Raw genomic sequence first — 15,908 nt, 5'->3', positions numbered from 1 at the left:
TGACTTTTTGTTATGTTTAATTTAGGATATATATATATATATATATATATATATATATATATATAAATTAGAGTCTAAACATTGATTTGCATATGATCAAATTAATGTCAGCAAGTTCTCTTTTTTAGTCTCTTATGATATTTATGTTAAATTAAATTTATTACATAAAAAAGTAAATATATCTCGTATTTTTATGAAAAATGTTCGCTTTCGTTCCTCAAAAAAAAATATTCTCTCTTTTTTTTTTGTGCATAGAGTGCAATAAAAGTAAAACTCGTATCTTTCTTCGATTAAGGAAATATTTATTTGGAAAAAAATATTTTTGAATAAAAAATAATCAATATAAAAGATTCTTAATTAAATCGATAAAAGAAAGAAAACTACTCAAAAATAAAACCAAAATTAATTCCCATATAGCCTAGAAGAAGAAGCCAATATGAAGTCGCCTCCCTCCTTCCATCCATCCATGCGGAGGAGCCTTCGCAGTAGCCAACCTCACTGTCTCACACCAACACTCGAGACTTATGCCCGCGGCGCCATCATCTCTTCTTCTCCCTCGCCCACTCTGCTCGACTTCGCTCTTCCCAAAAGATCGGATCTTTAAGGTGGTTAGTCTCTCTTCCCATCTCTTGGCGAATTCCATCCACTATTTGTAACATGTGACTCCCTCTTTCTATTGAAAAATTGCAGCTTTTTGTTGGAAAAGTTGACAGAGTCGGCCTCGCTCGATACAGCCGCTATGCGGTCTGCCACGAGATCGATGAATCCTCTGATGGAGAGACTGAAGGCCGCAAGATGGAGGCATTGCCTAAAAGAGATGCCTTTTCGGTTCTTAACGTGGTGGATCGCGGTGCTCGTGCTGATTGTAGTACTTATGCTTCACTGCTTGGCCGGATTTTGAATTCAGGTTCTTTGTTCGATGCTAGGAGGATCCATTCGAGGATCCTGAAGCTGGCATTCCATGGAGAAGACCACTTGTGCAATCGTTTACTAGCTTTGTATCTGGCGTTCGGTGAAGTTCGAGATGCGATCAAGTTGTTTGATGATATGTCTCATAGAGGTGTTGGTTCGTGGAACCGAATGATCGCGGGTTTTCTTGAGAGGAAAGAGCACCACAAAGTTCTCACTTTTTTTACTAGAATGGTGGGGCAGTGTGGACATCCTGATCCTATCACCATTGCCATTGCCCTGAGAGCATGTAGTGGACATGATAGATATTGGCATGTTGTGCAACAGATTCATGCAAAGATAATAAAGTATGGATTTTTTGGTGATTCCAACGTTGGTAATCCTTTGATTGATTTATACTCCAAAAATGGGTATGTAGATTCAGCTAGAGTAGTATTTGAAGAGTTATGGTTGAAAGACAATGTTTCATGGGTTGCTATGGTATCTGGGTTTTCGCAAAATGGTTTTGGAGCTGAAGCTCTTCGTCTTTATAATGGAATGCACCATTCTGGAATTCTCCCTACTCCGTATGTTCTGTCCGGTGTTCTCAGTGCTTGCACAAAGTCTGATCTCTTTGAGCACGGAGAGCTGATCCATGCCCAAGTGATTAAGCAAGGCTTCTCCTCAGAAACTTTTGTGGGCAATGCTCTTGTCACATTGTACTCACGGTGTGGCAGCCTCACACTGGCAGAAAAAATATTCAGTGAGATGCCATGTCATGATAGAGTTACTTACAACACCCTGATCTCTGGACATGCACGAAATGGAAATAGTGAAAGTGCTTTAAGAATATTTGAACAGATGCAGTGGTTAGGCTTAAAACCTGATTCTGTCACAATTTCAGGCCTTCTCACTGCTTGTGGTTCTATTGGAGATGTTCAAAGAGGAAAACAGCTACACTCTTATGTGCTTAAAGCTGGATTATCTTCATATTATATTATTGAGGGTTCCGTGCTTGATCTCTATGTGAAATGTGCTGACATAGAAACTGCCCATGAGTTTTTCAATGCAACTGATAGAGAGAATGTAGTCTTGTGGAATGTAATGCTTGTGGCTTATGGTCAGATGGGTGATTTAAGAAAATCTTTTGATCTGTTTTACCAAATGCAAGTTGAGGGTATGCGGCCTAATCAGTATACATATCCTAGTATACTTAGAACTTGTACTTATGTTGGTGCTGTTGATCTTGGAGAACAAATTCATACTTTGACTATAAAGACTGGATTTGAGCTTAATGTGTATGTAAGTAGTGTACTCATAGATATGTACTCCAAATGTGGTAACCTTGCAATGGCTAAGGAAATTCTTGAAAGACTCACTGAGAAAGATGTTGTCTCTTGGACTGCTATGATTGCTGGTTATGCACAGCATGACTTTTGCCTAGAGGCTCTCCGAACTTTTGAGGAAATGCAAATTTGTGGCATACGACCAGATAATATAGGATTGGCCAGTGCTATTAGTGCATGTGCTGGAATCAGAGCAATCAAACAGGGGTTGCAGATCCATGCTCAATCATGCATCAGTGGCTATGCGACAGATATATCAATAGGAAATTCTCTCATCAACCTATATGCTAGATGTGGTAGGATCGAGGATGCATATTCTGTGTTCAAGATTGTCGAGGTTAAAGATGAGATATCCTGGAATGGACTGATATCAGGATTTGCACAGAGTGGGAACTGCGAGGAAGCTTTAAAGGTTTTTGAGCTTATGGACAAATCTGGTATTGAAGCAAACTTATTTACATTTGGATCTGCACTAAGTGCTGCTGCTAACATGGCTGATATCAAACAAGGCAAGCAGATTCATGCAAGGATTATAAAAACTGGTTATGATTCTGAGATAGAGGCCGGTAATGCACTAGTTTCACTTTATGCTAAATGTGGTTGCATTGAAGATGCAAAGATTGAATTCTTTGGAATGCCTGAGAGGAATGAGGTGTCATGGAATGCCATGATTACAGGTTATTCCCAACATGGACATGGCCGGGATGCTTTAAAGCTTTTTGAGCAGATGAAGCTAGAGAAGTTCAAACCGAATCATGTCACATTTATAGGTGTTTTAGCTGCTTGTAGTCATGTAGGTTTAGTTGATGAAGGTCTTGACTACTTCAGATCTATGAGGGAGGAGTATGGTCTTCTTCCAAGGCCAGATCACTACGCTTGCGTTGTGGATATTCTTGGAAGAGGTGGGTGGTTGAATCGTGCTAGAGAGTTCATTGAGGAAATGCCAATTGCCCCAGATAGTATGGTTTGGAGAACCCTACTTAGTGCTTGTACAGTTAACAAGAATGTCGAAATTGGAGAACTTGCAGCTAAGCATCTTCTGGATTTGGAGCCAGATGACTCAGCTAGTTATGTTCTCCTATCAAACATATATGCAGTGGCTAGGAAATGGGATTACAGGGATCAGGTGAGGCAGATGATGAAAGATAGAGGGGTTAAGAAGGAGCCTGGTCGTAGTTGGATCGAAGTAAAGAATGTAGTTCATCCATTTTTTGTTGGAGATAGGTTGCATGCACAGGCAGATGCAATCTACAAGTTCTTGGAAGAGTTGAACAACAGGGCAGTTGAAATTGGGTACAAGCAAGATAAGTATTATCTCTTGCACGATATGGAGCAAGAACAGAAGGACCCCAGTGCCTACATCCACAGTGAGAAGCTCGCTGTTGCTTTTGGACTAATAAGTTTATCTCCTGAGATACCCCTCCGTGTGATGAAGAACCTTCGTGTATGTCATGACTGCCATACCTGGATGAAATTTGTCTCGAGGATTGCTGGCCGAACAATTGTACTACGTGATCCTTATAGGTTTCATCATTTTGAAGGGGGCAGTTGCTCATGTGGTGACTATTGGTGAAGTGTCAAGGACTAATTGAACAGGACGTGCACCAGTGTACTAGTGCCCATATGATATATGCTTATAGTAGTACAAATGTGGCTCCATTTATTTAGAAATTAGAAAAAGCTGTATCATTTGGCATGTACAATATGCCATTAAGTTTTGATACACTTTAATCACTTCCATTGGAAATTCCTAAGAGAATATTTATAGTATTTTGCTCTTGACTCGGTCTTATAGATTTTACAGACCAAGAGTTAAGACTCACAGAAGTTAGATAAATGGTTAATAATTCCATGAGAGCCTCTTGCTCCCAACTCTCTTCAGCAAAGTCTAATTCTGGATTGGTTGTGATGATATGCTGAATTGGCCTGATAAAGACCTCATAGACCATCAGGAGGGGATTAAGCAGCAGAAAGGCTTGCATATAATCTTTCATAATTTGAGAAAGTCAAGATAGTAAATCTGTTTTGATCACTAAGCTGCTGACTGCTGAGCGATGTGAAATTACTTTCTTCTACACAATGGAAATTACAAAGTACATTACATATTGAACCTTGGGTGATGTGAGACTACCAATATGGAGAAAGAAACACATTTTCTGGCAGGGGATGTTCATGTAAAACTCTTTATATGGTTCATTACAATTGCCTAGGTTAGATATGCTATGATACTTTATCTTGCGCTTCATTCAGGCAATTGAGAAGTACATTTCAATAGGTTCAACAGCAGATCTCCTGCAATGTAATTCGAAGTTCATCTTGTATGTTCTACTAGAAGTAGAGCAGGTATCCCACTTAGACACTAGTGTTTCTTATCTTATAGGAAAAGAAGATGATTTCAGTTATTGTAAAACAAATGATACAAAATTTTATATTTTATGTTTTCATTGGGCTGCCTGGCTGAAGGAAGCCATGGAAATGTGAGTGATGACTAAGAACCACTGAACTATACTTATGGAACTCAGGGTATGGACCTTTTTAACCTCTCCGTAATTTGGTAAAGATGTATGAAGTGTACTTCTCCATCTTATGTGCTCGGCTGCTAGCTAAAGCAGAGATGTCATTGTTCTTATATTAAGTAAATTTTTCCTTCAATAGTTATATGTCATACTCATGAGTTCCTTTTTACAATGCTCCACATCTCCTACATTATTATGGTCACAACAAATATCTGACTTTATCAGCAAAAGTAAATCATCTTATCATGTGGTGTAAATACATCTTAATTCAGTTGGAGACATCTTTAGGCAGTTTTCTCAAATTGTTAGATTATGCCTAGCTGCATATCAAAGGAGGTTCAAGGTTTCCCTGTGAACAAAGTTGTGTGTTAGATTTTCTTGCAGTATCTTGTTGGGCCTAAAATGAAGACTTGTAAATGACTCATGTTGCATAAATGACATCACTAAGATATTTTTGTGCATGAAACCCATTTATTATTACTGCAGAATGACAGCTGCAAAACATTGGTATGATTATTATTCAGCAGAAAGATGTTCTGGAATTTGGATGATGTTATAAATATACAGATGTAGTGAACTATTAGTATCACATTATATAGTGTTGCACCTCATCAGATGAATATTAACATAAAAAGTGACCTTACTTTAAGGTGAAACAATAGGTGCAAAATTTAAGATGGTATCAGTGAGGAAGGTCACGTACTTGAATGTCCACGACATGCACTTATTTTTCTTTTCCATTTAATTCAAATGGCATGCTTTGGGCTTGAGTCATTATTGCTGTGGTAGCTCTTTATCTTGAAAACCCACTTATCATTTAAAATCCATCTGTTTGCTCATTTAGCAAGTGACCAACAACTAGTCTTCTGTAATCAATTTGATGGATAAATTACCATTGGCATGCATCCATTGAAGTACACTTGTTACTCTGTTTCCAAGAGTACAAGTGTTTTACAACAGTGTTCAAAGAGAGATTTTAATGGTGGCCTTGACTTGTTGACTTTGTATTGAAGGATCCCTTTGAGAAAGATTTCAACAGTATGTGATCTATCCAAATAGGTCCACTTCAGATTTGGCTATGATTTGTGCTGGTATGTGACTCGCTTCCTGCCTTCATAGGTTGGGTTCTCCTCTATGTGGGGAAATTCCCTGCTTGGAGTACAATTATTATGGTATTCTAGTTGTCCAGCATGTCACCAAGTCATTTTCCATCCCAAAGAGCAATTGGTAGATGCTTTCATATTGTTTCCAGCTTGGCTAGTGGCATGAGCTCTATTCATGATGATTATAGTAGAACAAGCAAACTTGCATGCCAGCCAGCCATCACCACTACAAGAATAGCACAAACTTCAGATGGTTTCAGGCACTGACAGTGACAAAGTACATATTGTTAAGAGTTGCTGTCATCTGGTTTTATAATAATTACAATATAAGAAATAAGGTAGAATACAAGTTATTACACATTTCCAACAGATAGCATTTCTGTACTTCCCAATTGACAAAGCCAATGCATTTTGAACTTGGGACTTGACAATATTTATTTGTTAAGTTTGTTTCGACTGCATCGCATTATGATGAGAGGCTTTTGATGTTTATTTCATGCTGCAATCCACTCTATGATTCACTTGATACTAGTTTTTGAATTGCAAGATTCGTCATGTGAGATTGACTGACATTATCCAAATCGTAGATTGACTGAAGTTCGCGTTGGCCCCAATTGGCCGTGTTACATGTTTTTAATGCGTTGTTGAAACTATTCTCATATACTTTGTGTCTTTTTGTGCAGGTCACTGCATGTACACGATGTAACTCGAGGAAGGGGCTGAAAACCTTAGAAGCAAATAATGAAGTTGGTTAAAGTTTAAAGAGTAGAAATGAAACTATTTTTACTTGCGGAATAGCTATGACCATACTTGTGGATCCTTTCCTTGGCCACTGGTGGATCAGAAATGTGCTCTTCAATCACTATTGCAGGATGCCCTTGACATCAGCTGCTACAAAGTTGCTGAAGATGAGAAAAGGAGTGCTACAGATTGAACGGTGGCTCCGGTACCTTTCAAAGACAAGTCCATGGTCATGCCATTAGTAACTCACATTGCTTGACTGGTTGCCTTTTAAGGCCTTTGAATTATATCCTCACCCCACCATGTATTTTCATGAAAAGATTACCAAAAATCTTTTGGTGTCATGACAAATCCTGTACATAATATCCCAAACATGATAATCCACAGTATTTTGTTTGTTGGCTCTAAGTACAAGGAACAAGCTCTTTTTCACTGTTCAGATTCAATCATTGTTAGTATTGGTTGGATTCTGTCAGATGCTTTTTCACTTCTTTATAATGTATGAATGTGTGGGATCAAAAATCTTATTGTTGCCTCTGGTAATTTCTTATTCTTGGTTGCTTGAGCAGATGTCCAAGTTATCAAAGGACAACACAATGAAAATGAGGTGAAACAAGCTAATTATCACTACAACAAGGCCAAAAACCTGCCCCTTGTTGGCTACCCACATGATGCTGAGATAAGCTTGAGAGAGGGAGCAAAGACAGCTGTGCTCAGTTGGAAGTGATGGGATTCTCCATTTGTGGAGCCGCTGAAAGTAAAACAACAACAAAGCTTTCAAACTTGAGTTATTGCAGCAACTCAGAGAGGGTCCCAAAAGTCTCTCCTTCCTCAATTCATATTCATACAAGTTAAGCAAAGCCAGAATCTATGTTGTCTTATCTTGAAAGATAAAAAAACCTTCAGATTAAGTGCTTTGGGACAGTAATTTAGGCTTAATAAGCTAATTATTCAATTATTTTCGTCAGATGATGTTATAATAAAATTTTCTTTTGGAAAGCTCATGATGAGGCTATAAGATATAACATGACTTAGAGCCACAATTAAATTTGTTTATGTGTGCATCATGTCAAATATTAAATAAAAAAATATAATATCTAGTTTAATCTCAAATAAAAAAATATAAATAACGTAGATGAACTTATAAGAGATAAATGAGTCTATTACGGTCATCATGATCTCAAACAGTTTAGGTTGATGATTGAAACGTAAAGTTAATAAATTAGTTATCTTATCAGATCGGATCGTCGCATGTATTACTCTATGCATCGAGATATTCATCGAGACACATTGGTCTTACCGATATTTGAGACCTTGACTCTAAATTCGATTAATCTGATCAGTAGTAGTTGAAACCATAATCCCAATATCATTGAAGTGAACTATAATGAAAGATTGCCACACATTGATCCTGTGGTCAAGATCTTGTGATTATTAATGTGTGGGGTTACGTCTAAGCATCTAAACACCCACCCACCCCATTTACCACCATATAAAAGAAAGTCTTGCGGTGAGACTTTGGATCCACAGGGGAATAAGATATAAGATGGTGGACATATCGATCACTCACTCTCATGGTTCAAATTTTGAAAGGGTGGAGAGGGATGCATGTCCTGTTACGAAGTGGAGGGAGACTGCTTCGGGTGGGTGTGTGTGTGTGTTGTGTGAAAGAGACCGTCGGTGTGTAGCTTTGGTTGCATCAGTCGGTCTCTGCCGACAAAACAACAAGGAGATAAAGAGGAGGAGCAAAGAGGGCGGCAGCTGTTACTTGTCCCTCCCTCATAGCAATCTATCTATGCATCTTTAAAGATCATCACCACCTCACTTGGTCTCCTCCTCTTCCTCTTCTTCTTTCCCTCCTCTTTTTGGTTCCTTAAACCTCCCACTGCTTCCTGTTTTGGTGGGCTGCACAGTATATAATGGACGCCTCCAAGAATTCCTCCTCTGCTGCCACTTCTTTGTTGGGGGACTTCACTCCAGGGGTGAGCTCAGCTGTTCTTTCGTGTGTATAGTGGAAAGATGATCAGAGGTTTTTGCTACAATTTTCAGTTCTTCGCCGAGTCCTCTTCATCTATTGTTTGTGTTCTTGAATGAGATCAAGAAAATAATATTTTCGAGTTCTGAAAAGCTTCTGCTCTCTTCGTTTTGTTCTCAAGGTTCTCCTTGTACTCGCCATCCATCTTCCTTCAAACTGACACTGGAATTGCTCGTCTTGTTCTCGATGTTGTCGCATGCAGGAAGGAGGAGAGGATGGAAGCCTGGAATGGCTGTCCATATATGTGGAGGACTGCCTCTCGAGCGCTGCCACATCCTACACCACTTTTGACCCACTTCCAGCTTCAGCACCCCCGCAAACCCCAAATCCCAAGCCTGCCTTCAAAAGCCTCGCAGTCCAAGCCAAGGCCAGGACCAAAAGAAGAAGAAGAATCACCCCCGGAAACCTCTCCATCGACACCTGCTCAACCTTCCATCTCACTTCCTCAGACCCACCCCTCCTCCACCAGGCCCACTGGCTTGCAGAAAGTGAGCTCATCCTCCCTAAAAAGGAGGAAGAGGATAAGACACCAACACCAGCTCTGGGTGGTGGTGGTGGTGGTGGAGGAGGAGGTGGTGGTGGTGGAGGAGAGGAGAAGTTGGGAAAGGAGGGAGTGCATCCAAGGAGGTGCACTCACTGCCTGTCACAAAAGACACCACAGTGGCGGGCAGGGCCATTGGGACCCAAAACCCTCTGCAATGCATGTGGTGTGAGATTCAAGTCAGGGAGACTGCTCCCCGAGTACAGGCCAGCAAAGAGCCCTACTTTTGTGAGCTACAAGCACTCCAACTCACACAAGAAGGTGATGATGATGAGGACGGCTTTACTGTCTTCCAATCCCAATTGAGGTTATCATTGGTTTTTACATGGTGGGAAAAGAAAAGGATTGGTGGTCATATGCCAACTTATATTGTAAATCTTTATGTTTTGCTCTCTGAAACCCCTCCTTTTTGTTAAGCCTATATATATGATGGTTTGAGTGTAGCCATCACTGTCCTTTGAGCATATTGTGTCAATGTTGCAAGCTACTACTCTTTCAAGTTCTCCAGCACGCCTTGTCATATTCTAATCATGTAAGTTGGAGAATGTAATGGAAGTGCTTGGATAGATTAATGAGAGTATCAGCAAGAACATTTCCTGTGAGAACAATAATTTGAGGGTTACACTTACTGTATTTGATTATGATTGGAATAGGAAAAGCAAGTATGACAGATGAGAGAGGGAGAAAAGTATAATCTCGATCCAGAAAGGAATTTTAGTTATTATTATTATTATTATTATTATTATTATTATTATTATTATATATATATACACACACATGTAAATGGCAGGTGAAGTTTGGAATAGTATCACACTATTCAATAGCTGATAGAAATAAACTTTCCAATATTGAATAGGGGCCATAAAAATATTTATATATATATATATATATATATATAGAATGATGTTAAAAGTCAAATTGAGATTAACACCCTCTCAAAAATATAGAAAAAACATGAGAAATGAAATAATTGATGAAAATAATTTTTTAAAGACATATAGGTATTTAAATGTTTAGTATTTTAAAATCTAATGATAAACATGGTTATTAATAATAAACCTGAGTTTATTGAACAAGTGTCGATGAGAACGACATATACAAAAGAAATATTTGAAAATATCTATGTGAAAAATCAAAATAACCAATATTGGAATTTAAATACATGTAAGAAACCCTCTTAAAGAATTTATACATTTAGTAGTGTTTTCCCCAAAGAAAGAAACTGTATTGCTTGATTAATCCATAAGCATTTACATATTTAGTACAAATTTAGATATTTAGTAGCTCTAAGAGAGACTGTTTACTCTATTAAGGAATGTACTGTCGACCCCATCTTAGGACATCCAACACACCGAAACAAATATTCCCTCATCAAACAATGATAATAAAGAAAATATGCCTTGTGACTTGACACATTTGTCAAGGAGTAAATATAATATCTCGAAGAAACATTTGTCACCCCAAAAAAATGAAAAATAATAAAAAAGGGGCAGAGAAAACCTCCACTTGATTTCTGACAATCCTCATTCACCACAAAAAGATCATGTAAATGGGTGCACAGAAGAGTTAGCTTTGATACTTGAACTGAAAGAAAAAGATCATCTTATTTTCCATAACTTCAGTAGTAAGAGCAGACAAATTTTCCGTAAAAGGCTGATTTGATCTTCACAAAGTAGAAATACTGCTTATGGATGGGTTCTTATACAATAATCACCTGGAACCAACGAACATATGGACGACTTGAAAGATACTTTTAATGAAGATCAACTCAGATTTTCAAGTGCTACAGAAGAAAGACAGAAAACACCAGAAAAGTCTGCCACCATGATATTCCAAGCCAAGACTAAGTAAAGAGATTCTTGCAAAAGCAAAGAAAAGCAGAAATACACCATTGAGAACACAAATAACAGGTTGATTGCCTCATAACACCTATGAACCCCAATCACCAATCTCCTACCTTAAGGGACAGCTAGAAAAAAGGAAAAACAAACTCAAATCGATATTAAACTGCGACAGGGAAACTACTGCTTTGCTACAAACCTTAAGCATACATGTCAGCCCGATGCCTCGCAGACAATTTCCATTATGTTCTTTCTTAGCCTTCCTAAGCAGTTCATGCTCAGCCAGCCAATAACTACAGCTGCTCAAAGATGGGTCCATTAACCTAGCAGCAGTTGGCAACACCATTAGCCACAACCCACTTCTCAGTCACTGGTTTAGCATCCTTTGGAGCAACACCAGCTACTGCAGCTAAGCCATTCTTTTCTGATAGCACATGTTCACCAAGTGCAAGCCCAACCTGGGCAGATTCTTTCTTCAAAACTGTAACCACTTCCAGTGGCTTTTGCAACCCAGGCTTCCCATTCGAAGCATCCTTGTCTTTCTCGCCAAATTCCACCATTTTTCCATCCATGAACTGAAATAAAAATAATAATGAGCACGGATAAGGGTAACTTGATCATAAAAAAAAATCAAGAATAACCAAGTAGTTCAGAAGAGCCATTCAGTGTCCTAGCACTTCTACCAAACAAATTGGAGCATAATTAATAGGAATTGAGGCAGGATTGCAAACATTTAATTATTACTGTGATCGAATTTGAACATTGTGAAATGGATATATCTAAGAACAGTATATGTCACGGCATTATTATGCCTTGTAACATGCAAAAGAACCACAGTATAACATAACTCTGAAGATGTAGAATCTGAACATGCCTTTTTCTGAAGCTGCTGTTGCTTGGTTCTCTTTTCTTGCATCACCTTCTGACGGGTTTCATAGAAATCAAAATCATCCAAAATGCATGTCTTGCTCGCATGCTCCTTGAACAGCTTAAGCAGTTGAAGACCTTGGTCAAGCTTCACCTGAAGTAATAAGCATATATTGGAATGATTAAAATTGAGGTTCCAAATAGTTAACAGTGAAAAGTTCCCTCACCTCCTGAGTGTCTCTACTGTTTGTCACCGGTTTGTTGTCATTATTCTCCAACGTTATATGCTTTAGAATGTTATTGGGTACATCCTTTACAATATGCCACTTGACAGGAAAATAACCAACCCACTTATCCTGCTGCCAGTAATCCAACGTTTTGTTAAAATCAACTGGACCTACCATTTCGGCAACACCAACAAACTGTCCACTTGTGTTGACCTATAAATTAACATAAAAAATCAGAAAACCCATAAAATAACATTAAAGGAAAGCGGATGTTAAGATTATAAACTAATACTTACAGAGAAAAACAGGAAGACTGGGCATCCACTTGTCTTCTCCTTAGATTCCTGATAAGCAGCATCAAGCTTCTTGTTCCCATGAGGAGTGCTGGCCCAGACATTATATTTGATACTCTTGTGAATATCATCCTCACTGTATGATTTAATGATGAAAAACTTAGCCTCCGAGTATGTTTCAGGGAAGTCTGACTTATTGTATTGATCTCTTTCAGGAATCACAGCAGAATCCTGAATATTTACATTTGCAGGAAGGCTCTGTCCCCTCACTGCAAGAGTAATAGTAGGTCCAAACCCCTTCTGGTTTCTGAATCGACCAGACCTTGGTCCTTTATTGAGCTCACTCAGCCCATCCAAGTTCTCGTTACCATAACCATAGAATCCATTGCTCCGGCCCCTCGGCTTATACTTGCTATCCACAGACATCCCCCATCTTCCATTCATTCTGGAGTCATACATGCTTGAGTAAAAACTCTGACCACTTCTGAAACCATTTGCATGTTGACCATACATTCGATGGTTAGGATACATCTTGTTCACCATTCCAGCACCTGCTGGTCTTGGGGCATGCATTCCCTGGCAAAAAAAAGTAGGTGTATGACGGTAAAACAGTGTCCAGCAAGAAAACCAGACCAGAAAACTAGAAGAGTTATTCCAACCAGACGTTCATAAAGAGTGTAAAGGTTCAGTAATAGCTCCCTGCTCTCGGCAAGCAAGTTTGTAATTTCTATGTTTAGGTTGTTACATAAAGCATGCATAAAGTCATTAACATGTATCCTCGCACATAAGGTGTTACCTCAGCAAAATGTACCAATATTTCAATTAACAGAGAAGACAGTATTAACTCTTAATTAACAACAATGAGATCAATAAACAGGTAAGACAATGTTAACTCTTAATTTGGATCCCACATACCATGAGCTGAGGAAGGGGGCGAAGGTTCTGATTTCTTGTAGAAGAGACAGTATTAGCTGTTGTTGGTCTCTGTTGTCCATCAGGAAACATCAGGCTATCATACCACGGAACAGGCGACCACATACCATCAAAACCAAATCTTGGATCCTGATAGCCGGAAGAAGGATGCCCACCAGGAAACGCACCTTTACCAAGTGAGCCATTTGAATTCAACGATGAGTTCTGTTGGCTTGGTTTTAGTTTTGTTGATCCATTGTTGCCATTTGTGCTTGCCTTAACTGTTTCATTTGAATCAGATTTTGTTGTATCCACTGGAATAGATGGGAGGCTGGCAGCAGTAGATGTAGAAACCTCCCTTTTAGAACTAGGGGTTTGGTTTGTAGTGTCTGGTGCGCTGGTGGCTGTGGGTGGCTGGTAATATGTAGCTGGAAACTGGTAATGTTGGGGTCCATATAACTGACCATTGTGCCCCAATGTCGGAACTGGGGAACCAGGAGAAGGATATGGACCATATGGAGCATAACCATATCCATGATGATACATGTCCCCATAAACTCCCTGCCAAAGATTATGGAATGCTATCAAAACCTTTCTCTTATGAACACACAAATCTCAAACAGAAGGCTGAGACTTGCAAAGCGACTTATAAAGATCAAGTTTACAATTAATCCAACAGATGATAATCATTGAAGAACAGCAAGTAGAGTCAACACATCTTACAGGTGGAGGCACCTCCACTCCATCAGAGTTAACATATCTAGGGTAATCCTCCCACTCCGCCATTGATCCATCATAACCTGAAAACTTTCAATTGTAATTAGGTGACTCCTCTATAAGAAACTAAAAATCTTGGGCAGCTAAACAGTTACCATGGCTAAAACAAAATCACTGAAACATCCACAAGAAGAGTCATGAAGAAACAAACATACATCAATCAGGTGTATTTACAGCACGTTACATGCAACGAGCAAAATTTTTGACCAAAAAGATGATGTGGAATCACAAATAACTCGATAATTCTTGAAACCACATACAACGAGAAGCTGGAATCAATTTACCTCCATAGTAGAAAGATGGAGTGTATCCGTTGGGTACGTAACACATGCCCGCATCCATATGCTCCTGAAGAAGAGGCGTCAGAGATCGTTCATATGTTGGGATCGACGCAATTGGTGCTTCCCCACCATTTGCTGAACCATACTGAACTCCAGAAGGCTGTTGGATGAATTCAAAGTGCATTAGTACTAGCTCTTTCCCAATTAAGAACCTACATACACAACATGATGTACAACAAATAATTGGCAGAATCAATAAAGCTACCTTCTTTTTGACCTCTGAGGAATCATTACTCTTGTTAGCAGTATCCAACGACAGTTTCTGTATCAGATCTGTAGCCTCTGTGACATATTAATGAAGGAATAACAGTATTTACTGAAAACTTCAGTATAACCTAATAGGACATAACCCAAAGCATAACAGCAACAAAGTCTTAAGAACCCCCTGAAAAATCTCCGGATCGCGTGAGTAAAACTCTGCATAGTTTGAAATCAACTTAAATTACTAATCAATCGGCCAAGTTCATTGCTTCACGAGCTTAACATAGCGAAACCAAAGTGTAAAATCTCCCGATAAATTATACAACACATAAACAAGGCAGGAAAACACTACCGGACAGTACCGGCGCCATAGTTCAAAATCTCATTTTGACGACCCTAAACACACTAATCGAAGCAAAAGCCCACAGGAGCAGCGTTCACCAGGCTTTAGCCATCCGATCCGAGCATAAACCCCAACGAAAACCCTGAAAAACCTAAAATAGCGGATCAAAATCACTCTTTACGCAAATAAACGAATCGGAGAACAACCGAACAAGTAGATCCGGTCAGAGAAGGCCGAAATCAAAGCGAAAACTGATCGAGAAACAGCGAATCGACTCCCCAGGCGACGGAAGGATACGGTCAGCAGAAGGAGCGGTGGCCACGGTCGCCATGGTCGGATCTGAAGGTGGTGGAGTAGCTGGAGTAGCGGGCGATTCCAGAAACGATCCGACGGCCCAAACCCCGGAGAGGGCAGATGTGGGGAGGAGAAACCCTAGACGAGAGAGGAGGAAGAGGGCGCCGCCACGGGAGCGAGGGAGAGAGGGTTCGGGTCTTGACGAGAAGTCAATAAAATAGCAACCCTGCGCTGCCCCCGCCACGCGAGCCTAATTCTCACACGCACGTGTTCATTTCAACTCGTTTGCCGAACCTTGCTAGATATTGGTTTAGAGATACTGCAGGACCCATGGGGCCCAGTATTGTCGTCTATTCGTCGCACAGGTAAGAAAAGCGGGTGGATAACGTCATGGAAAGTCTTTTTCCTCTTTCCTTCTAATTCTAGATCTATAAACAACTAAAAAATATTCAATAAAAAATGATTCATAATATAAACTAAAATAAATACATTTTTACTACAAAAATATGATGTTAGGAATAGTATTTTCTAGGAGGAAAATTCGAAATTTTCTAATCTTTTTATATTTTTAATCAAAGTTGAGGTTTGCTTTTTTATAAGGTCAAGTTCTTCCCACATTTACATGGGAGTGAAAAAAACTGA

At 39.3% G+C, this 15,908-nt stretch overlaps 3 protein-coding genes across 5 annotated transcripts; 2 read left to right on the top strand and 1 right to left on the bottom strand.

Annotated features, from left to right (window-relative positions):
• The first annotated feature begins 447 nt into the window (after window positions 1-447).
• LOC103983088 (pentatricopeptide repeat-containing protein At4g13650) lies at window positions 448-7,116 on the top strand. 3 transcript variants are annotated; one of them, XM_009400248.3, is made up of 3 exons: window positions 448-605; window positions 691-4,577; window positions 6,537-7,116. In XM_009400248.3, the coding sequence occupies exons 1-2, from the start codon at window positions 525-527 to the stop codon at window positions 3,805-3,807; spliced, it is 3,198 nt and encodes a 1,065-aa protein (XP_009398523.2). In that variant the 5' UTR covers window positions 448-524; the 3' UTR covers window positions 3,808-4,577; window positions 6,537-7,116. The 3 variants fall into 3 exon arrangements, with proteins under 3 accessions (XP_009398523.2, XP_018680076.2, XP_064961870.1); XM_018824531.2 differs by having other exon boundaries at window positions 448-608; XM_065105798.1 differs by having other exon boundaries at window positions 468-605; window positions 707-4,577.
• Window positions 7,117-8,213: 1,097 nt separating this feature from the next.
• Window positions 8,214-9,677, top strand: LOC135610829 (GATA transcription factor 2-like). Its single transcript, XM_065105796.1, has 2 exons — window positions 8,214-8,576; window positions 8,832-9,677. The coding sequence occupies exons 1-2, from the start codon at window positions 8,514-8,516 to the stop codon at window positions 9,474-9,476; spliced, it is 708 nt and encodes a 235-aa protein (XP_064961868.1). The 5' UTR covers window positions 8,214-8,513; the 3' UTR covers window positions 9,477-9,677.
• A 1,297-nt stretch (window positions 9,678-10,974) lies between these two features.
• On the bottom strand, window positions 10,975-15,446 carry LOC135610828 (YTH domain-containing protein ECT4-like). Its single transcript, XM_065105795.1, has 9 exons — window positions 15,270-15,446; window positions 14,634-14,710; window positions 14,372-14,528; window positions 14,034-14,110; window positions 13,314-13,871; window positions 12,402-12,974; window positions 12,106-12,318; window positions 11,886-12,032; window positions 10,975-11,586 (listed from the first exon to the last, which is right to left on the bottom strand). Exons 1-9 carry the CDS (start codon window positions 15,301-15,303, stop codon window positions 11,335-11,337), a joined length of 2,088 nt encoding a protein of 695 aa, XP_064961867.1. The 5' UTR covers window positions 15,304-15,446; the 3' UTR covers window positions 10,975-11,334.
• Between the last annotated feature and the right edge of the window lie 462 nt (window positions 15,447-15,908).

Source organism: Musa acuminata, chromosome BXJ2-4, assembly GCF_036884655.1.
Source record: "Musa acuminata AAA Group cultivar baxijiao chromosome BXJ2-4, Cavendish_Baxijiao_AAA, whole genome shotgun sequence".
In the NCBI taxonomy this organism is placed as follows: Eukaryota; Viridiplantae; Streptophyta; class Magnoliopsida; order Zingiberales; family Musaceae; genus Musa; species Musa acuminata.
This window is presented reverse-complemented; position numbering and strand designations above follow the sequence as displayed.

Coding starts and splice junctions, on each gene's coding strand:
- LOC103983088 (XM_018824531.2), top strand. CDS start 525: ATGCCCGCGGCGCCATCATCTCTTCTTCTCCCTCGCCCACTCTGCTCG. Junction 609..690: donor AAGATCGGATCTTTAAGGTG/GTTAGTCTCTCT, acceptor GAAAAATTGCAG/CTTTTTGTTGGAAAAGTTGA.
- LOC135610829 (XM_065105796.1), top strand. CDS start 8,514: ATGGACGCCTCCAAGAATTCCTCCTCTGCTGCCACTTCTTTGTTGGGG. Junction 8,577..8,831: donor TGGGGGACTTCACTCCAGGG/GTGAGCTCAGCT, acceptor TGTCGCATGCAG/GAAGGAGGAGAGGATGGAAG.
- LOC135610828 (XM_065105795.1), bottom strand. CDS start 15,303: ATGGCGACCGTGGCCACCGCTCCTTCTGCTGACC. Junction 14,529..14,633: donor CCTCAGAGGTCAAAAAGAAG/GTAGCTTTATTG, acceptor TTCATCCAACAG/CCTTCTGGAGTTCAGTATGG. Junction 13,872..14,033: donor GAGTGGAGGTGCCTCCACCT/GTAAGATGTGTT, acceptor AATCTTTGGCAG/GGAGTTTATGGGGACATGTA.